Here is a 22,985-nt window from a genome sequence, read left to right on the forward strand (position 1 = left end):
GTACACAGTAAACGTGACAAAACAAACGTATTTATTATTTCTAATATTCTTTCTATATTTATGTTGAACTTTCCTCGCGTGTCACGTTCTGTCTGTGCGCAAGAGCCGAATGATTCGTACTTACGCGCGAAGATGCGTGGGCTTGGAATCCTTGGAATGTCGTTCGCGCTTATCGTTCGATGTTCCGTTCGCCTCTCGATTGGTCTCCTCGCACACAAAATCCATAATCGTATATCGCATATCGCAATGTCCGTGGAACACTCGCGTTTACGCGTCACTCGAGCGCGTTACTAATCAACCCTTGCGAGGGCAAGGGCTTGCGTGGCCGCGAGACGGTCAACACCGGATAAGAAAAAAAAAGGAAAAAAAGATACGTCAATCTAACCAACGTATTCGCGCACGTTTCACTCACAACAAGGCGTACGTGCACAACAATATCAGGTGACAATGACGTGATAAAGTGACGGATAACGTGCCGATTTATTTACCGCGATGCCTCCGAGTCGTCTGGACGCTGTTTACAGAAGCATATTGCTCACGAAGTTCTTCGCGAAGGGATGGGGCAACCCCCAAAATCTAAAAAAGTAAGTGACTAACCTGATTTAACCTAACTTTTCGTCACTTGTCGAGTACTTCACGTTCCTTGGAATGAATGAATTATCTTTACGTAAATATGCTTTAAATGATTCTTTGATAATGATGCAATAATAAATAGATACATGACAATGCATTTTGGGAGAGATTGCTTACTTTACACACAATAAAATTTTTATATATATATTCTATTATTTTTCTTATATAATATACATATTTGACAATAATACTTATTATCTTAATTATTTAATATATATTAATGTGCAATTAATGCAAAAAGATTACTAATCGTTATATATGCAAAATAAATACAACGATAGAACTAAATGTGACATTATGTTTCAGAATTTTTGAATTCAGAAAAGTCATCGCAAATCGAGAAGCATGCTACAATATGATCCCACTTGATTATCCAGTAGAAATAACAAAAGTATTCAACACTTTTTTACTACTACAAATTTTACAATTGTCAAAAGAATTATATATAATATATATAGATATACATATATTATATTGTTCTTTATGTAACAGGATGAATTATGGTCAGATTGTCATATAATCGAAGGTCAGTTTGAGACGCCTTTTGAAAAACATCTCCCAGGACTAATGCCAGATCAGGCTAAAATAGCTTACTTTCAAGTAATTTTACCAACCAAATGGGGTTCCCACAAAATAAAGCCAATTTGTTTACATCTTGCAGGAACAGGAGATCATGTAAATATTTGTTACAATTATATTAATTACATCTTTCCCTATTGTACTATTTTCTTTTTTGTAAAAAGTATTTTTTGTATAAAAGTAATTTTTGTATAGTATATTCTACATTATTATTGGAATATTTATATATTTTACTTATTAACTAGTTTTTTTGGCGACGTAGAAATCTTATCGCTAAACCACTACTCAAGGAGACTGGGATAGCATCGATATTATTGGAAAATCCATTTTATGGTCTAAGAAAGCCGAATGATCAAATGTAAGAATTCTTAATTGGAAGATTTGTACGTATAAAATTCTTAATTAGAGAGTTTTTAAAATGAAATCATACAACACGCTAACTAAAATTTTGCAGTTTTTTTTTTTATTACGCAATCTTTCTTTTAGACGCTCTAGTTTGAATAATGTATGTGACATTTTTATTATGGGAGGCTGTCTAATAATGGAATCAATTGTTTTGTTAAATTGGTGCGAACAGCATGGATTTGGTCCATTAGGTCTCACTGGATTATCAATGGGTGGACATGTTGGTTTTTATTTTGTTAAAATTATACTTTTTAGATTATAATGCCTTTAAATGTGTTGTTTTTTTTTGCAGATGGCTTCTTTAGCAGCTACTAATTGGCCGAAACCGATATCGTTAGTACCTTGCTTGTCGTGGTCATCCGCTTCACCTGTATTTACAGAAGGTGTAATGAGTGCATCGATAAATTGGTCACTTTTGGAAACACAATATTTTTCGAATAAGATATATCAGAACGATCTCGCAAAAATGGTGAAAATCATTGATCACAATGTAAATATATAATTACTGTTTTATCGCATTTATTTATCTCGGCAGGTTTTTCTCACTCTTATTTTTTTTAAATGTATTTTTAGGATGCTTTCTTAGCTGGGCAACATTTCGTACAGCATTATCCTGCGAGCATGAAGAGAATCGATAAATTACGAAAAGAATCTGAAGAAAGCTGTAAAGACAATAATACTGTAGATATGAAAAATGGTACAAATTCTATTAATAATATTAGCGACAATAATATTTCTATCAAATGCGAATCTGAAAATGAAAACAATCAATTGCAATGTCAGATTGCGGAAGAAAAGGCAGCAGCTAAAATATTCCCGTTAAGTCTGATTTCCAACAAATTTAAACCAAAAGATCCCAATGCCCTCAAAGGTAAATCAATCTCGTAACTAATTTACGTTACTTTATACATATAAATATATCTGTTAATTTGCCATATTTTGTGAAAAAAAGTAGGTAGAAAATTGCAAAAGATCTCAATTCCCATTGTCTAGTGATGAAATTGAAGCAGTTTAAATATTCAGATGTATTTGTTATTATCTTGGTGTTTGGTAGTCCTAGCCAGTATGTAAGCATGATTTTATGAGATTTGTTCTTTTCCCATGACAGGAGTTTGCTTATTGCCAGTGTCGAAGCATCCACTGTTTTCAGACAACAAATGGCGCGAGCACAAAGCATTGCAATTTATGCGCGGTGTAATGGACGAATGTACACATTTGAAAAATTTCGAGATACCTGTCGACACTGAATTAATTATCGCTGTTTGCGCCAGAGATGATGCTTATGTACCACGCGATCATTGTATGAGTCTCGAAAAGATATGGCCAGGAGCTGAAATTCGTTACATCGATGCTGGCCATGTTAGTGCTTATCTTCTTCATCAGAAAGTCTTTAGGTAAAATATACCTTTTCTATACCATTATTTCTCTCGTACAGAAGACCTTTATACAACTGGCACACGTATTCTGTTTTAGATCCACGATAGCCGAATCCATCCAACGATCTTTGAAGAAATATCCTGTCAAGACAAGTTGATGACTTTGCAAAATTAATCGATGCGCATAGTTTTAGAGGATATTTTAAATTTTAATTAGATATAGAATATTTTTCTGAAATTTTATCGATTGAATTTTTGTAATATGAGATTGAATTTATGTAGTAAGAACCGCCATATACACCCATGATTTATTTTTGAATAACTGCAGATAACAATCTGCTATTAAAAAAGTACAACTGTTGCAATCAATTCAATCGAGTATAGTATAATTAATGTCATTGTTATGAGAATACATCGAAGAAGATATCTGCTAAAGTGTTTCTATACAAAACAATGTAACAGCAGATACATTTTTATATGACTGTTTATATGCAGATTTATACAAAATTTCAATGAAATATATTGTCTCTTCACAAATGCAATCTAATAATGAGTTATTGTTTGATTAATTCAAGTTTTATCAAATAAATATAATATATTTAATAATGTAAACTCAAATGCTTCCAAAACTATAGGATATGTACTAAATTTGCCCTAAATTAATCTTTTGCATGACACAATCGATTATATCGTTATCAAATTATAGTTTTTCTATTGTAAAAGAAATTGTTGCAACAAGTTATTTAATCTATTATAAGAAATTGATTTTTTTCGTGTGCATTGAGATTAGAGATTTTTTATCATTGTACATTTAAATACTATCTTAACGGTATGTCGACTACATTAGATATTTTTTTATACGTCTGTTAGTGTTACATAACACTGTCATTGATATGTTATCGCATGTTATGCAATTTAATTTACACAACGTTCAATTAAATATTGAGTGTTTTGCATACTATGAGGAATACGCTTCGTTCAATGTTACAAATGCTTCGATTAATCAATTCGAACGAAAGGCGCGAAAATTAATTTATTCCGATTGGTCTATAAAATGCTTTCAAGTATTTGGAGTAGCGAGTGAAACGCATCTACGCTAGCCAATTATTTTTACTTTTTCAAAGAAGCGACAATTTGATTGGTCGCGTTCGAAAACGTACACGTCGAATAGGGTAGCGTTTGCTCGGCCAATCGGAAGCAAGGATTCAGGTAGATTTCCGAACGCGATCATGGGGGATATTTGAATTTGAAAATTCGCGCAACGATCTGCCGGAAGTGGCTGGAAGCTACGGCCGCCATCTCGCGTGTCGGACGAAAGCGCATGATCGGATGAAAGCGGAAGCCGGGTGAGTCGCTCGTGTGCTCGCCAGCATTGGCCACATGTGTCTCGCGGGTCTCGCGTACCGTTCTCTTACAGAAAGGGCTCCGCCGAAAATGCGCCGTGTTTACGTAATCCGCGGTAACGCGATGCTACGCCGGTACTGGTAGACGCGCGTGACAAGTGTTGGCGCGATCGAGCGTGACGCGGCCGCGAATTGCATCGCGAGCGCAAGACCGCGTGCGATCGGCGAGCGGAAGACCGAAGATAGATTCCCCGGGTTGCCGAGTGTCCGAGTGAGCCGCTCTCGTCCGCCAACGAATCGCGCGCCCGGAGAATCTCGCCGACCGGAGGATAGTCTCGTGACTGGCGACGTCGCGCGCCGTAGAAAGGGTATCCGCGCGCCGGGAATTTGCGCCTCGTCAAAAACGTCGAGTCAGCAGCAGCAGCGCGTACGCTCGATCCTCCGCGAGGTGCGAAAAATCTCGTGCGCGTCAACGAACGTTTCCGGGAGCAATTTCCACGCGATCCCGCGACGTCGAAATCGCGCCGAGTGTCACGTCGGGACGTATACGCGAGAGCGGAAAGTACTACATCTGCTTTGTCCGACCGACCGCGTGCTGCCGCGGCGACCACGCGCGCGTCTCATTGGAAATTGAGAGGGAGAAAGGGAGAAAGGGAGATTCCGACGCGACGCTTCCGGCTGTCAGGACGGGTACTCGTCGCCCTCGTCATCGTCGTTCATGGAGAAGAGCGGTCGCGCGCGCGACTAAAGTCCCTCGGGATGGAGAGGGGCATGTGAGGTGCGAGGACGCGCGCGAGGTTAGTTTGCTCGTCGCGTGAGTACGCGAGTCATCGCGATCGGCCGCGATCTCGCCGACCTCGAGGCCGAGGAGACGACGAATCGCTTCGACCGCGACGCGAGAGCGACGTCCCGCCGACGAGCCGGAGTAAGTTCCTGGACGGGGCGAAACGCGCGACCTCGTGCACGTAAAACCTCGTGTTTTTGTCCCTCGGCAGCGTACGCCGCAAGATGGCGGCCAAGCTAGCCAGTAACCAAGGTGGCGCTCGCAGCGGCGGCGAACGGCAGGAAGCCGGGCCCTGTCAGTCCTACGCCAGTGTTTTAAATCCGAAGGGCGCGTCGCAGAGTCGAGCGAGTTCCTTCAAGAGCAACAATAAGGAGAACATTGGCGAGCAAGTGACGGTGTCTCAACAGCATCAACAGTCGCAGCAACAGCAAATACAGCAGCAGCAACAAGCGACGACGATGGTCGAGAGATTAATGCCGAATAAGCCTTGCCAAAGGATCCCCCGATGTCAAGCGACGCGAACGACGATTCAACCCGTGTCGGACAACTTTCCGGAGAAAGATAACCGTCACGAGAGCCTGCCCAGGACGTCGAACGCGCGCGTCGTCGACTCGCGTCCGGACGACGGCCAACGAGACGTCGCCGGTCAATTGAACAACGGCGACGTCTCCAACGACGGTGAGTTCCAGACGGTCGCCAACAAGGGCGCCCGTCGTAAGGAAAAGATGCGCGAACATCACCGGGAGAGTCATCGCGAGCGTCACCGGCTGCGCGAGAATAACAACCGCCATCCGCAGCAACCACGTGGTCCCATTGGCGTCGGTGGCGGTGGCGGGAGCGGCGGCGGGAGCGGCGGCGGGGGCGTCGGTAGACGCGGCAGCGACGAGAGAGCGCACAGAGAGCGCGGCGACCGCAATGGCGTTGTCGAGCACGGTGGTCCGTCGAGCAGGGAGGCCCATTATTATAGGGACGATCAGAACGTCGAGGGGGAGACGCAGCCGGTACCTCCGGTGCCTCCGCCGGTCAAATACGTCGAGGCACCCTTGCCCGCGGTCAATCCCTGGACGAAAAACAGGACAGCGACAGTGACAGCGACAGCGACGTCGACGTCGACGTCGACGTTGACGTTGACGTCGACGTCGCAACCCGCCCGTGATCCTCCCAAGACATCGCCGCAGCAGACGCTCCCGCAGCACGTCGTCCCCGCGGCGGCGACATCCACGTGCGTCGACAGACAGAGCGACAGAGAGCGGAGAATTTTGCAGCCGCAGCAGCGTCGGGACACGATCGGTGAGTTGCGAATTTTTCCTTGCGTATCCAATTTAATTATAAATATATTCTCATTTCCGATTAATTGAGAAACGTGCGAGCAAAACTCCATTCTTGACAATTTCTTGGAAAAACTTTTCATATTTGGATAATTTTCTCTTATAGTTTTCTTCTTGTAAGATAAGTTGTTTCTTTCGAAGAGCAAAATAATAAACAAACTTTGACAAAATGAATGGAGAAAGTGGGGTGCTTTTATATTCTTTAGTTAACTAAATAAAGAATATTTTTTATAAATTTTTTATAATTTTTTTATAATATATTTTCGAGAAAAGCTATTTATTTATTTTTGTAAACGAGACATGTATAAATTTTTGTCTTCTCGAGAAATGCTTGAAATATTCTCTTGAACAATTCGTCAATTCTTCAATTATTTTGAGTCTGTTATAAAAATACAAGATAGTAAGAGTTTCTATTGTAAAGTTCTTTTGAAGAAAAAAGAACTCAGGAAGGAGAAAAATTAATTATATTTTTTTAGAAAGAAAATAAATGACGTTTGCGATATATTTTTCTAAAAAATTCATTGCCTTGTCTGTACTGTTTCCAAGGAGCCAAATGTTTCTCTTTCTTTCCTTTTTAATCGAAGAATTTATTTCATTGCTTTTTATCATTGTGGTCCTCCCAATAATATAGTCAATATTACAGAATGATATGTAATAAAATGTTTATTTCCGTATTTGAGTTATCCAGTCTCTATACGTATTCTTGGCTTAATTAGATGTATATTGTAAATCTAAAATACCTATGGCACATAATATCCAATTATCCAAAATTATATACATAGCTACTCCAAACTGATGACAACACAAGCATTGCACTTATCTATTATCCGAAATTATTAATAAAACGATGTGAAATTAATAATAAAACAATCGAATTCAATATTCAATATTTGAGACGATGTTCGTTAACACGACAGGAAAAGTGAGCATGACATTCTTTATGATAATTCTTTGAAACGGTTTGAATTCCCTTCAGGTAGAATTTTTCCATGCGAAACAATACGGTTCTTTCGGGATAGAATTTTACGTTTTCCAATTGTGTATTCTTGCCATTATATTCTTAGTATAGATTCCTTTAAATCTGTAAAAATAAAGGTCGAGCGTTCCAAACTCTTGTGAATACATCTTATCCTAAGCTATTCGTAAAAGGTTCGATTTGTTACGACTATAGATTTAAGTTTTCTTTCACATTTTCGAAAAATATGGTGCTCTTTCAACGGATGAATTTTGAATTTGAATTGTATAAATTTTATTTGCATTAAGTGACAAACTAAAATTTATTAATTTCATTTCGCAAGACATTTATGTTTAAATATTTTGCTTTCATTGAAGTTTTCATTAAAGTTGCATCGTATGCAGGAGTATTAATTACGTTATTGACAAGTAAAGCTTTTTTTACACGTGGCTATATATTTCATTTCGATTATGAAGCAATTTCTTATGTATTTCTTCAAACTTTCCGATAGCTATTGCAAGACTGTTTTCGATAACGATTACATAATTATTAATTTGCATTCACATATACATGTGAAAATACCTCATTTTATTAACATGCTTCGTGCTTGAATAGTTTCATTGAAATTTGAGAAGCGGTGGCGAAATATCCAAGATCTCAGGGAATATTGTCTATAAATAGATATTATATATTACGATGTAAATTTCTCTTCTCTTTCCTTTTTTTCGCGTTTTTAATTTATAAAAATTTCAAATTAAATATTATTTTTTCTCCAATAACGCTATAATTTTTAGCATTACATATCTTTTGATAATTAATCCTTAAAAATTTCTTAACATAAACTCCATTTTAAATTCGAGAGAAAGTACGATTGTCTATTTGCATCTGACTCAATTATTGTTAAAAATGTTTTTCGCTGTTATTAATCGCATGAATATAAAAAAAATTACCGATGCAAGTCTACATACAATGTTTAAAATGAAAGCTATTTCAAATTATTAACATTTCCGATAACAGATAAAGTTAAAGATAATATTTTAATCTATTTTCTATTCATTATCACATTTTTAGAGGGGAGTGTGTGAATACTTAAAAATGTGTCATAAGAGATTACGAGGTAAACTGTACGGGAGGGCTGTATCGGGTGATGTATATATTACGAAATGCGAGGCGTGAAAATAGAAACGTGCGACCGAGCGAACGTTGAAAAATCGAGGAAAGAACTCCAGATAAAATATACAATTGTCATATCATTTTCACATACTATTGGACACCTTTTTATGGAATACTAATATCTTTATATTTGGGAAAAAATTTTATACCTCCAATTTGCCTATATAATATAAATCTCTCTCATCCGATATATAATCAATATACGTATATAAATTTTTGTTTCGCATTACTTATTAATTAATGTAATAAAAAATTTTTAAATAAAATTTTTTTGTTATAATATAATAAATATCTTTAGTTGCCATCATTTAAATGTTTAATAATCATTCAAAGTTAACTTAAATATTGAATAAATTTGGATACTGGAATATTTTAAATTCATGACACATGCTTGATACTTTGGATATTTGATAATCGTGATAATATAAATGGTAAGCGTCTGACTGTGTGACAGTCTTATCTTCATTACCAATATGTCTCAGATATACGTGGCATCAAGATGTCCAACGTTTTACAAGTTTGCGGAACAAAATGAGCAGAGCCAATAATAATTATATTTTTATTTGTTGCTCTGTAAGTTTTTTTAGAAAATAATATTCTTAAAGGAAGATTAAGTTAGTGGAACAATAGCAACAAAATTATGCATAACAATAATATAAAAATTTGTTGTTAATTTGTTGCTCTCGAAATATTCAATTTGTTGTTTGCAAAATAAATTTAAACAATAGTGGAAAATCCTTCACAACGTGCAAAGCGTTTCTCATCATTATTTAAATTTATTGTAGAAGCAATAAATTCGAAACTTGAATATTTCGAGAGTAATAAATTCAAACAATATCCCAATAGCAAATTTAAGCGAGCAACAAATTTTTTTCTTTGATAACTTTTTAGCAACAAATAAAAATATTAATTATAATTGGTTTTGCTCATTTTGTTTCGCTAACTTATGAACGTAGATATCCATGTTGGCATAGATTGATTGGCGTTATCTTTGTCTATTTATTTATGTATCGAAAAATTTGATTTGCTTTTCATGGAACAAATCGACAAAATGTTTTTCATGAGGAATTATTTGCTTCTTCTGCAATTTGGTAAAATTTTTTCCCTAATATTTTAAATTTAATAACTCTTTCTAGTTTGATAAAATGATGAGAAAAATTATTTTTAAAAGAAAGGGTTCATTTTTTATACAAAAAATTTGCGATTTGAAGATATTTGATTTTCTCACCAATTAATTTCGAGATATTAATAAATTCGATATCGGTAAGAAGAGAAAAGAGAAAAATCATCTCTTTTAAAAGAATATTTTGTGACGAGACATTCTACTCTAGTTTTTTTATAAAATTTCATATAATTTTCGATATATATAATATACATTTATCTACGCTAAAAAAACTAACGTGCAACAAATTGTCCGGTCAGCATTGTTATCGAAAATGGCGAAAAAGTAATGGCGCTGCATTTTTTCCAATTTGATACTTATGTCTCATGTTTTATCTGCTTGTTGCACGCGCGATTTCCAGCGTGAAATTCATTAAACCTGCGGGCGGGATCATTGTAATCGATTCATTTATTACAATCACATAGGACGAACATGGGAGAATGTTACGAGGGCAACGACATTGACATTCTTTCAACTCGTACTTGTCGTAGTAGTAAGTTGCGACACACAATGCAGTTATTAAGAGAGGTGTCCGTATATGATGCATCTTATTTAATAGTCTGCGTGTGTTTATACGTTCACTCTCATTGGAAAGATCGAATCGGTTTCTATGGAAACTTTAAACGGTTTAAATTTGCATTTCTATTCTTTTATTTTTTCAGTGTTTTTTACAAATTTTTTCATACAAAATAAAGTCTATATTTTTATATTCCTGCTAACGCGCGGATACGCTCGATTGAATTCTGCGCAAATGTGCACAAAAATATAAATATGCTACAATTGAGGTACGTTTTTTAGAATTATTCAGGTAGCACTTATATTTCATTCTTATTCAGCATGTCGAATCCGTCTATTGATCTGTATTTAGTGTTGCTTTTTTTAATCTTACATGTACCTAATATGAAAATTACGACACATGATTTATGAAATATGATTTTAGTCGCATTCACCGATAAATATATAATGAGAATAAGAGGCCTTGGTCTTATTGCAATTGACCAATAGCCCCGCGCTCGATCCACATTAAAATATGTCGCAGAAAGTGAGAGTCGCGAGAATGGAAACCTGTTCCGGGACGGTCGAATAGGAGCTAGAACGGTTCGGCAAATCTTTCGATCGATGTGCCCAGGTTTCGAGTTGGTAGTGTTTCCCAATTTAATTTCAACACCGAAATCTTTGTATACACGTCGACAAATATTCCGCTCTCATACATCTTTCGTTCAGAATTAAAAAGATTCAACTAGAGTGCAATAAAGAAATAACATGAGATTTTACATATGTATTTTACCTAAATTTGCTCTTTCGAGACATCGATTTTTTCTCTGCAAGAAAAAAAATTATTTGAAAAATATTATACCGAAAGAATGATACACGCTACTTATTTTGCTTTTAATACGTCGTTTAATATGAATAAATTACAATCGAATGACGATGAAATTTTTGTAGAAATGTTGAAAAAAAAAAATGTATAATTCTTTCATGTATCATTTCTCGATTTTTTAATTTTGACACATGATATACGCGACATATTTTCTTGCACTTATTCGTTCCAACATTAGTCGAAAATATTCTCGACTATTGCGAGCGGAGCCCCACCGTCGTTCGTCGTAATCGTTGATTCGTTTCTTAAACCAACCTGCTCTCAGTAGCTTGTCGACACGACTTCAGCATCGATCGCGGTACATCGTGTTTTGTCGCGCTTTGATTATTACGAGATGCACAATCGTGTTCAAAGTATTTGCAAATTTGGATTTCGACGAAATTGGAGTAATGTGACGATTACATCATTTCGTTACATTTGGCTTCATCAATAATAGAGAATCTCTAATCGTTTAATTACATATTCAACACCTTTAATTATAATTACATTATATACATAGTGAAAGTTAAAATTTGTGTAACAGATTTATTTATATCGGATTTTGATATCTGCATAGAATCTATTCTCGATTCGCAGTCTGCAGCTGCGACTGCATTCTATTGCATCTCAAAGTGTATGGAGTTTTTTTTCTGCATGTGATACTACCGATATTTTTAGTGCTGATGCAATTAAAATCATGATTTAATTCAACTGCAATTTTGTGTGCGAAAAGATGAAGATAAATCAAAGTAAAAACGATGCTTTTAAATATAAATCGGCACTATCTTTCTCATTTATACACATTAGTTCAAAACAGCAATGATATCAAGAATCAAGTTGATAGCGACCATCTGATTAGATTCGATTAAATAATTTCAACCATTATTTTCATTTAATTAATATATTAATTTACTCGTCTATATATTTTAATTGTATACGTATTTCTATTGCTTTTAAATATTAGTCGAAACATTTTTACTTATTACGACTGTATATGAAAATATTTATCTCTGACTGGACTAAATCATTAAATTTTATGAATACATTTTTCAACTTTTATGGCTTATAAAAATCTTGCCTGTTGTTTCGATAATCTTACCTATATATTTCCGGTCACGTTAAGATCATATACATTAGAGGTAAGAGGCTTATATGAAATTATATCTCGTGATATTTATATACATTTATTTATTATCGTGCACATTTTCTGATCCAATAGTACAAACATAATTTCTGAGAAAGAAATATTGACACAATGTGTCATACATAGTTTCAAACATATATATATATATATATACAATCATAAATATATCAAAAATAAAATATATTAGAATGAAGAAATATAATAAATTATAAATACATTTATTAAAGAATTTTATTTTGCGTACATTTTAAAACAAAATCTTTAAATCATCACACTTAGATCGTTGTTTATCGTTTTAGACGTTCACGATCATCAATAATTGTATGTTGGCGGCAATTTGCCGTGATTACATTCTGACTTCATTCGTTCTCCGAAGTTATTCAAGAGGGAGAAGGGGCATCAAGATATTAAGTAATTTCATTCAAACATTTTCAAAGAAATCACGTAATCTAATCGCATTTCACTTGGCCTTTTTCGATGCTTTTCGCTTTTTGATAAAATTGAGGAGACAAACTTTTTTTTATGTATAAATGTTTTATTGATTAGTGAAAAATTTGATGTATAAAAGTATTCTTGATTGACAATGATAAAACTCGCACAATGTGTATAATTATATAATATTATATAAATTATAGAAAAACTATAGAAAAACTAAAAAAATCTATAAATCGATGTCTTTTCTGATAATGTCTGATTCTTTTCTTTTTTAAACAAAAAATAATTAACAGGATAAAATAAAAAATGTATACAAAACTCTATAATATGTATAAGAATTTGTGTTTAATTACACATGACAATGTTCGTGGGATGATCGTTGTAACTTATTCAAGTTTTATATTCTTCTAAAACGTATTGAATTTAGAATATTCGAATTTAGAGTGTGTTTTTTTTGTTTCCCGTATAATTTTATTTTTGTCTATTGTTAGAAGCGTTCCAGTTTTCTCATCGTCACGAGCCACGAATTCTGTTTCTTTCGTCACAGTATTCGTGAGCAATTTCTTACACGACAGTTTCAATAAGAATTTGTTGACTATTTCGTTGCAGAATCTCTCTATAGATTAGAATATATATATTCTGATGCAATAATTGTGCAATCATAATCAATATTTTGCTGTTCACAATCTCTATAATTTCTCGTAAATATCTATTGTGTTTGTATATGTGTATCTGAATTAAGCATAACAAGTGAATATAAGAGTTACGCATTTTTTAATTAAATCTCTTTATCTATGATTCATCGGATCAGATGAGTCTCGTCCGACAGATGCGAGTACCAATATCTAATTTTAACGATGTCACGCGAAGATCGAAGGCGCGTTAACACAGTATTGTCGATTTGTAGGCACATCGACTGTAAAAGTTTATGTAGATAAGAAAGTGCAAGGCGAGATAAATAAAATGATGTCTAATCATATTTTTTGATGGATACGTTTAAATCATTACGTATTATATTAACATACGAAATTCGATATTATTGGTGAATATTTTAAATGATTTATAATATTCTCATATATCATATTTTTTTTTACTTTATAATGATTTTGTATCACATTTTGATTATGATGAAGAGTTGGATACATTATTCTTTAGAAACTTGAAACTCTCTTTAAATGTTCCGACCGTTGCATGATAATTACAAGAATGATAAAAATAATATATTAATATCTTTTTTATAAAATAAAAAAGATATTAATAATTAATTCATTTAATAAACAAAAAATACATTTTGACATTAGATTTTTCTCTTTGACTATATTTGCTCCATTTTTCTTCTCCGATTTTATATCGTTTGTTACAGATAAAAATATTTAAGAAACACGCGTTTGTGCGATAAAGATAATCAAGGTCACGCGGTTTGAAACGGGTTATAAAGAGGCTGATATGGATATAATTACTAGCAGACAGTTTATGTGAAAATTACAATATATCGCGCAATTCTGAGAACTTTTATCATACAAGTGTCTTTTTAGATTACAAAATCATTAGATGTTATAATTATTTTTATATATATATATATATCTTTTACATCTTTATCGTGCTTAATAATTCTTTACCTTTAAAAAAAACTTTAATCTTTGAAAGTATGTTACACACATTGAGAATTTACTCTTACAGATTTTATTGAGAATTTATTATGTATCCTCTTAATATCCTCTGTATTTTTCTCATATCTTTATATATTTGCAATGATACAATTACTTCGTATATTGTACAACTTTTTATGCATAGAATAAGCTTTACATGTAAATGTGTTTTTTTTTCTGTGTAGAAAATGGTGTCGAAGAGAGTGCTCAGCCCACAATTGTCAGAGCTTCTAGAGATAGAAGAAGATTTAATCAAAACGTATGTAATATTTTTGCCTTCATCTGTGCGCAAACATGTATATATTTAGCTCGAAAGATAATAAATTTTATAGCTCACGTGCACGACTATATAATAAGTTTAAAAAGTAATTTTTTTATTTCTTTATGAGTATATTAAGTTAGATATCATTTATAGTGTGTAAAATAAATACGGACAATATTTTTGGGTAAAAATAAAAAATGATAAAAATAAATAGATATTTACATCAGTAATTTGCAAAATTTACAATAATTTACAATCAATAATTTAGATACAATACTATAAAAGATATTGAATGTTAATTTTAATCAAAAGAAGACTTATATATTATCGATAAAAAATATATTTGCGTATATATATTTTTCTCTTATTTAAAATTATGTAAAAATTTTGCACGAGATATTTATTTACTTGTGTCACTAATATATTATACCGTGATAATTTTATAATATTAATAATATAACATTTTTTGCAATAGGCAAGTGATTTTACAAACATTGGAGACTGGCCAACCTTAGGTACACAAGAGGTATGTATCATCATTGATTTCTCTTAAAGTCATTTTTAATTACATATATGTAAATACAACTAAAATTTTCAAGTAGAGAGTTGCTGTTTCAAGAATAATCAGTAGAACAATATATTTACATTTAATTTATTCAAACTACTTTAAACAATTCTTATTATTATGATTTATAATAGGATATATGCAAAACCTAGAGCTTGCACGATTTATTAATAAATCTGTGAGTGTAGATTTTTTGCTAGAGAAATGAAATGTTATGTCATCTCAGACGAGAAATTTTCTTACGTCCGAGAAATGTTCAGCATTTCTATACTTCTTTAAGTGTTCTCTTTTCCTTTAATTTGCAATTGCAAGGCATTTTTTAATAAAAGCTCATACAATAATTTTTCGTATGTGATTTAGAGGAAAGCAACCGTATCTCCTTCGAAGCAAAATGGTGTAATCAATGACGAATCAAGTACTCTTAAAGCAGATAGCACTATAGAAAGTAGAGTCAAAGAGAATAAAGAACAGAATCATTGTCAAGATGATAGCGATGAGCATACAGATAATGGAGAAAAGAAAAAGAAAGGTAAAAAGATCGGTTTGTGCGTGTACTTTTTGTATTTATTTTGATAAAATAACAATTTAACAAATTTCTTATAAATGTTTATAAGAAATGTTTATTATAAATGTTTTCATCAAAATGGTTGCTTCGATTTAAAGTCTAAACAAAAAATATTATTTTTGATATTCAGCGCCCATTTTATTCTGATACCATGTTTTTGTACAGCGAATAAACAAAAATGGGTTCCATTAGAGATAGATCTAGTACAAAACCGTGGGACTATGCGATCGCCAAGATTTCAGAATCACAGAGAAAGAAATGGCGAAGGTAAGAAATTATTTTCTTTACATAATAATATAACGATCATTAATACATTGCGTAATTGTTAAATAATAAGGACAATCTATGAATGCTATAATAAAAATAATTTATGAATGAATAATATTCGTAATGTAATAAAAATAGCAAATGATGGCGAGTCTTGGCGCGAAAGAGATTACGATAGATCAGGGTATAATCATCGAGGACGCGGTGGAAGAAGTTATAGAGGTAGAGGACGGGGCGGGCGTGGCCGTGCTGGTTTTAGACACCGACACGATCACGAATATACAAATTATACTACAACAGACTATATACAGGTAAATATTCGCTGATATTAAAACTTTAATTATTATAATAAGTTATCATCCGTATAATAATAATGATGTTACAATACAAGTGGGAATCTATCTGACAATACTCTGATTATAAATGACAGTAGAACTGAAAATTTTCAAAATTTGTGTATATTTATATTACTTTTTTATGACAAGGTATTGTATCTTTTTCTTTTTTCTTGCAGACACACAAATACGAGCATGCAGATAGTAGATATATGATACCTTATATGGGGACTTGCTATTTTAATAATGCAAATTATGTGGATATGTCTACGCTAAAAGAATGTATACGACAACAAATGTAATTTCTTTGTTTTTTTTCTTTTTTCGCATTGATACAATTTATGCGTAATTTTTCGTAATAATCTCGTATTTTATTATAGAGAATATTACTTCTGTGAAGAAAATCTTGTAAAAGACTTCTTTCTTCGCCGTAAAATGAATGCTCAAGGATTTTTGCCTCTCACTTTGATTGCATCTTTTCAACGTGTACAAAATTTAACAATGGATATAGATTTGGTGATAAACGCAGTTATGGAGTCTGATAAATTGGAGGTATTAGAATTTGAGGATGGATACAAGGTATTACAAATCACGTATTTCAAATTAATGAAATAACATATATTTAATAAAATTGAATATATGTATGGCACATATTTAAAAAATTCCAACATACAAATGTAAGTTGGATACAAAATTTGTGCTAGAATAAATAGAAGAGGATTCGCTAACACCATTAGAACTTTTGTCAAGTTCAATGAATGGGGTTTGACAGTAGACCTCTTTACATATATTTACAATTATTCAAATGTATATTTCCACGCATAATAAGCATTTTTCGAATAATTTAAATTTTTACTTTTCAGATTAGAACAACATTAGATCCTTTAAAATGGCCTATCTCAGATATAGCCAGCAATGTGGTCATCTCAAATCATTCGCAACAATCGATCTCATCTCAAAACGAAGTAATACATCCTACGTCTAAAACTGCATTTTGTCCTGCCGCAAAACCTTTACTCGCGATACCTATTCCCGCAGCTCCTCGTGTTTTTGCATCCTACTATTCCGTCCCAATGGCAAACGAGGTTTTAAATCCTGATGTACCAGAATTTATACCAATGGACTCGACGGAAAGGACTAATGGATTTACAGATGAAAGCAACGAAACTGCTACAAATGAAAGCAATGAAACACAGAACGAAATTCAATTTGAAACGATAAAAGAAGAAATTGATAAATTGACAAATAGTTTAACAATGCCTCTCGTTTCTCCTAATAATAATTCTCCTATCAAGATGGACGATACATTACCAATCACGGCAGGTTCTTCCACCTCAGACTTGTTAGAAGAACGAATCAACAGAGAATCAGATACATCGAGCGATAATGCTTGGAAAGAAGTAATTATCTTCATTGTATTTATTATATATTTTGAACTATATTTAGAACATTTATAACTTAAAAGGCGCGTGAAAATTATATGGAAAAAAATTATTCATAGGTGAGAAGAAGAGTTAAACAACCACACAAAGACAGATCTGAAGAGAAAGAGAAGCTTGAGAATACCAAGAACAAAACACGAGAAGAATTAAATTTTCAATTTGATGAGGAACTCGATTCGCCGCCTCCGACTGGTCGACATAACGCATTCACCGAATGGTCAGTTAATAGAGATTAGCATTACAGATATATAATATTTTCAATATATGATCCTTTTGAATATTGTCAAGAGAGAGATTATATTCATTCAGCTGAGAAGATATTGATACTTTCTTCGAACCTTAGAAAAACGTTAAATTTCACATTAATTTGTACATTATGACAAAATCTCAAAGTTATGAATTTGCAAAATTTGGAAAAGTATAAGAAATATCTTTTAATTCTCTCCGAGTTATTTATATTTTTATTATTGTATTGTGAAAGGGAAAAATTTAAAGAGATTATTCAAAATTTAAATATTATTTGTGGATTTTTTTTGTTATACCAACATCTCATACTTATTTCTATACTTTGCATACAGGTACGAAGATGATAAAGATTATCCGAGGAAGATACAAATTACCAGATAGAAATATTAACAAACAATAATTAAAGACATTATCATCCACAATCTTTTATTATTTAACATTTTAATATTATTATGGATTTTTTGACTGATATCTTATATATCTGTATCTACACGTTAGATATAAGTCTAAAGATGATTCTTTACGATAACGACTGTGAACTATTAAAGATATTAATAAGAATTAACAATTATAAAGAAACTATTCAAAATCTTAATTTTTGGATTTTTTTTTATCAACATTGTATGTATTTATATCATTTTGAATACAGATTCGATGATGAAGAATCTGAATTAAATGAAAATATTAATAAAAATTAATAATTAAAGAGATTATTCAAAATCTCTTAATATTATTTGTGAATTTTTTTATTGACTTTTTTTATTCACCTTATATCTATGATGCAGATCTAAAGGTGACGATAAATTATCAAATAGAAATATTAATAAAAAAAAATTAATAATTAAACAAGCTGTTCAAAATCTCAATATTATTTGCAGATTTTTTTTTTTCCCTTTACCTTATGTACTTATATCTACTTATAATACATATATATATATGTATTTATATCACTTTGGATATAGGTCTGACGATGATGAGGATTACGAACTATCAGATAGAGATATTAATAAAATTCTTATCTTTACGCAAACCCATCCTCCATCATCTAGAATCCCAAAGCATGAAGGTTACGATAGAACAGGAGATTGGATTACAAGAGTGAAAATGACTCAAGAATTAGAACAACTTATTAACGACGGATTATATTACTATGAAGATGAATTGTGGAGACAAAATAATCAAAGGGTACGATTATATTATTTTCTTTCTCCCAATTTAAAGTTCAACAAGAAACAAATGAATCTAGAATATTATCAAGTTGATGTTAACACACAGTATGGCTCATCTTCATCCATTGGAAGTTACAAGACAATTAATATGATTAGTCAAGAAGATTTTGAAAAAATGGCACCCAAAGTTCCAAGGAAAGCGAATCCGGAAGTTCCACCGCCGCCACCTTCCTGTATAGAAGATTTAGAAATACCACAGTCGGCTTTGTCGTTACAGGTATTTCAAATTTTGTAAATAAACAAAAGAATTCACCTCTCTGTAATAAATATTGTAAAATTATATTGTTCACGTCTGATAGCTCCCAAATACAAGTCTGGAGAAGAAAGAGCATAGGCCGGATAAGAGTCGGAGAGAGAGTTGGAATGAGAAATCACAAACGAGAGAAGGACGAAGGGCTGCGTCTCGTTTCTTCGCCGTTGTAAAAGAACCGTCTGTTGATCCGACAACACCGCGAAAGCGAAAAACTCGTCACAGCAATAATCCTCCAGTGGAACATCATGTTGGCTGGATTATGGATGTTCGAGAGCATCATCCTCGAACACATTCTGTAGGGTATGTATAATATATTTTGTCTATCGAAGAAAGAGCCTACAATTCAAATTAAACTATGAATTTGATACACTTTTTGTGAATCCTTAAAATGAACAAATGCTAATATACAGGAAATAATGGAACATGTAATAGATCTAAAATTTCCCAAAAAAATAATTGTATTATTGTTAATTTCCAATGGAAGTACATATAGCTTACAAATTAAAAATACAGTTCATAAAAAATAAATATATAGACATCATTGTAAGTATCTCTAATTACAATGTTTCTGTGTTTAACTGTTTTGTTCCCATTAATTGATATTATTAATTTACATTAGTTTTCTCATTGATATTTTTAATTTTGTTTAAAAAAATGTTTTGTTGAAAAATGTGTGTGTATATGATTTGTGTGGGTATGTTTGTAACATGATGAATCTTCTATCTTTATGTCTTCTTTTCCCGACTGAAGAAATCTTATCTTGTAGAAAGATTTGTATCTGAATAAGAATAATCAATAGAATGAGAATTCGATTTTACTTTGCATATATAAATATGTTTTTTAATTTATTATTTCAGGAGTAGCGCAGGCACAAGTCCTAATGAAGGGTATCTTGCAAGTAGTTATGGAAGTGTTCCCACTATTAGCGAGCATCCGAGTCATGCTTTGTTGAAAGATAACGGATTTACTCAACAAGCGTATCACAAATATCGTTCACGCTGCTTAAAAGGTATCATTAGCAATTGTGAAATTTTTTCCAAATTACTAATTTGAATAATTGTATGTAAAATGATGAATCTTTCTTGTCTTCTTTTCCCGACTGAGAAAAATATACGTATGCGGAAATGCTTTTAACTGATTGTCATTTAAATAAATCTTATGTTAATATTTAATTTAACATTTTATTCTCATGTACATTTTTTTTTCAGAGCGCAAGCGATTAGGTATTGGACAATCACAAGAAATGAACACTCTCTTTCGTTTTTGGTCATTCTTCTTGCGAGAAAATTTTAATCGTACTATGTACGAAGAATTTAGAACCATAGCCAAAGAGGATGCTTGTGAAGGATACCGATACGGAGTAGAATGTCTTTTCAGATTTTATAGTTATGGCTTGGAGAAGAAGTTTAGGCATGTACTGTATAAAGATTTCGAAATAGAAACGATATACGATTATGAAAGTGGTAAGTCACAATTTTATTTAAAATTTTATATTTATATTTATATTAGCACAAAATAGGTTGTTTAGCTATGAGATTATATGATAGTTAAACGGTAAATTTGTGCAAAAGTAAATGAAGATATTTAAGTAAATAAAACTCTGCTAGGACATTCTTGTCCTATGAGGTGGAGTTTGATATTAACAACGCTACAATTTTTATTCAAGAAGATAACTTTACTATTTGTCAAGAAATATATATTCATATACATGTTCTGATATGAAACTGTTACAATAATTACTAATATTTGCAAATATTAATATTAACAAATTAATTAATTATTTAACAGGACAATTATATGGATTGGAAAAATTCTGGGCATTTTTGAAGTATTATAAAAATTCTGACCAGCTTCATGTAGATTCTAAATTAAAAGAACATTTGTCAAAATTCCAGAGTATTGAAGATTTTAGAGTAGTGAAAGTAAGTATTATCGCAGACAAAACATTCCTATTCACTTTATTCATGTACTAATTAATTTAATAGTAGGTTTATAATTTTTCTCATAACATATGTGTGTGTATGTCTCTTATAGCCCCGAATACACGAAATGCTCCAAGCTGCAAGATTACGTCACAGAAGTGTTTCCGAAAGCGCTAGAGAAGATTCTCTGGCAAGCGCGCTATTAGACGATTGTAGTAGCACCATCACACTGCCAAATGAAACGAAATCTGATAATTACTTGAAATCATGTTTAGACCTTACGAGTTCATCACAATTTCGAAATAGAGCCGGCTCCTATGGCTCTAGTCATCATCGACGACGAAATAATTCTGTACCGTCGAGCGACCGGCGAGATCTCAATAAGCAGCAGCCTCAAAGTAGACAAAATTCTGGTTCCTTCACGAAGCCTCACGAGGCGAGCAAATCGTAAGTCACTGCCAAAGAACGAATTTAAACCTCCAGTTCCAAAACAGCTATGAATTGAAAAAAAGTCCGTCACAATTATGGCGGAAAACTTATCTGTCTTTCAAAAGTGAAGAGTCATTATACTCCGTTGAGAGGCAATTACCGATATATCTGCACAGAGGCGGTGCGACACATATTGTGCAAATGTGAAAATATCTTCCGTACAAAACGATAGCCATGCGTCGTCATCTCGTTATATTTCACTCGTATCGTTAGACGCAAGAAATAAAAGTTATGTATAGTTATTATTATCTTGCGATTCTGACAAATCGATTGGAAATTGTACTAATAACTGCTCATCGCGTTTGCTTGGTTATCGTTTTTTCGTTTCTAATATATGTAAATATAAAGAGAACAAGAAATGAATAAAACTCGTGCATAATTTTAATAAGCGGACTATATATAAGTGATTCTCTTAACTACGGATGGCACGTTGAATAATGTAATATACACTTCCGTTCGAGAAATATTTGGTCTTTTGGAATTTTCCCGTCCTTCCTTCGTCTTCCGAATAAAACTTTTCATTACGAGACAGAGCGTAATGTAAAATTTTGTTTTCAATGTTCCGTTTCATAACGGATTGGGCTTTGCTTATTTAAAATTGTAAAATTAAAATTGTTAAATTAAATTGTTTCAAAATTTCCTGAGAGATATTTAAATGATGATAACAAATTATGTGTGAAACATAATACGTTTTTAGCTTTTGTTTCTTTAATTGTTATTAATCTGTTCTGATACTATACAATTGCAGGCAATATGAATTTATTTTTGAAACAAATTTACTTCCAATTAATTATACTTAATTTTAAAAAAGAAAAGAACGCGCTCATCGATTATTATTATATTTTACTATTTTTACTATCTGTGTGTATTTTCATGTTACTTTTATGAATACATAATAATGATGAAAATTGACAACTTGTTTTCAAACAGCAACTATCGAAAGTCTCTGTTCGAAAACGATCTCGCGAAAACGAAGGGAAAATACAATCATACTATGTTGTTTAATTCGCGAGCAAATATCAATCACCAGCACGAATTGTCAGCATAATCAATATTATCTCGTTTGGTTTTAATTACATATATG

The 22,985-nt window shown here is 32.8% G+C and overlaps 2 protein-coding genes across 2 annotated transcripts; both read left to right on the plus strand.

Moving 5' to 3' along the window:
- The first annotated feature begins 170 nt into the window (after positions 1–170).
- On the plus strand, positions 171–3,543 carry LOC145959637 (protein ABHD18). Its single transcript, XM_083078668.1, has 9 exons — positions 171–584; positions 940–1,024; positions 1,126–1,308; positions 1,458–1,570; positions 1,699–1,837; positions 1,910–2,107; positions 2,191–2,488; positions 2,726–3,011; positions 3,091–3,543. Exons 1-9 carry the CDS (start codon positions 493–495, stop codon positions 3,149–3,151), a joined length of 1,455 nt encoding a protein of 484 aa, XP_082934794.1. The 5' UTR covers positions 171–492; the 3' UTR covers positions 3,152–3,543.
- Positions 3,544–4,346: 803 nt separating this feature from the next.
- Positions 4,347–22,367, plus strand: Larp (La related protein). Its single transcript, XM_083078683.1, has 17 exons — positions 4,347–6,410; positions 14,512–14,585; positions 15,064–15,114; positions 15,514–15,682; positions 15,884–15,985; positions 16,124–16,296; positions 16,500–16,618; positions 16,701–16,899; positions 17,184–17,720; positions 17,822–17,979; positions 18,971–19,193; positions 19,284–19,454; positions 19,537–19,790; positions 20,348–20,499; positions 20,699–20,953; positions 21,279–21,412; positions 21,525–22,367. Exons 1-17 carry the CDS (start codon positions 5,345–5,347, stop codon positions 21,861–21,863), a joined length of 4,176 nt encoding a protein of 1,391 aa, XP_082934809.1. The 5' UTR covers positions 4,347–5,344; the 3' UTR covers positions 21,864–22,367.
- The last annotated feature ends 618 nt before the right edge of the window (positions 22,368–22,985 follow it).

The sequence above is a fragment of the Camponotus vicinus genome, unplaced genomic scaffold (assembly GCF_025532165.1).
Source record: "Camponotus vicinus isolate PSW18456_S1 unplaced genomic scaffold, iyCamVici1.0 SCAF_1, whole genome shotgun sequence".
NCBI lineage: Eukaryota > Metazoa > Arthropoda > Insecta > Hymenoptera > Formicidae > Camponotus > Camponotus vicinus.

Coding starts and splice junctions, on each gene's coding strand:
- LOC145959637 (XM_083078668.1), top strand. CDS start 493: ATGCCTCCGAGTCGTCTGGACGCTGTTTACAGAAGCATATTGCTCACG. Junction 1,571..1,698: donor AGAAAGCCGAATGATCAAAT/GTAAGAATTCTT, acceptor TCTTTCTTTTAG/ACGCTCTAGTTTGAATAATG. Junction 2,489..2,725: donor AGATCCCAATGCCCTCAAAG/GTAAATCAATCT, acceptor TTCCCATGACAG/GAGTTTGCTTATTGCCAGTG.
- Larp (XM_083078683.1), top strand. CDS start 5,345: ATGGCGGCCAAGCTAGCCAGTAACCAAGGTGGCGCTCGCAGCGGCGGC. Junction 15,683..15,883: donor TGGAGAAAAGAAAAAGAAAG/GTAAAAAGATCG, acceptor GTTTTTGTACAG/CGAATAAACAAAAATGGGTT. Junction 20,500..20,698: donor TCGTTCACGCTGCTTAAAAG/GTATCATTAGCA, acceptor TTTTTTTTTCAG/AGCGCAAGCGATTAGGTATT.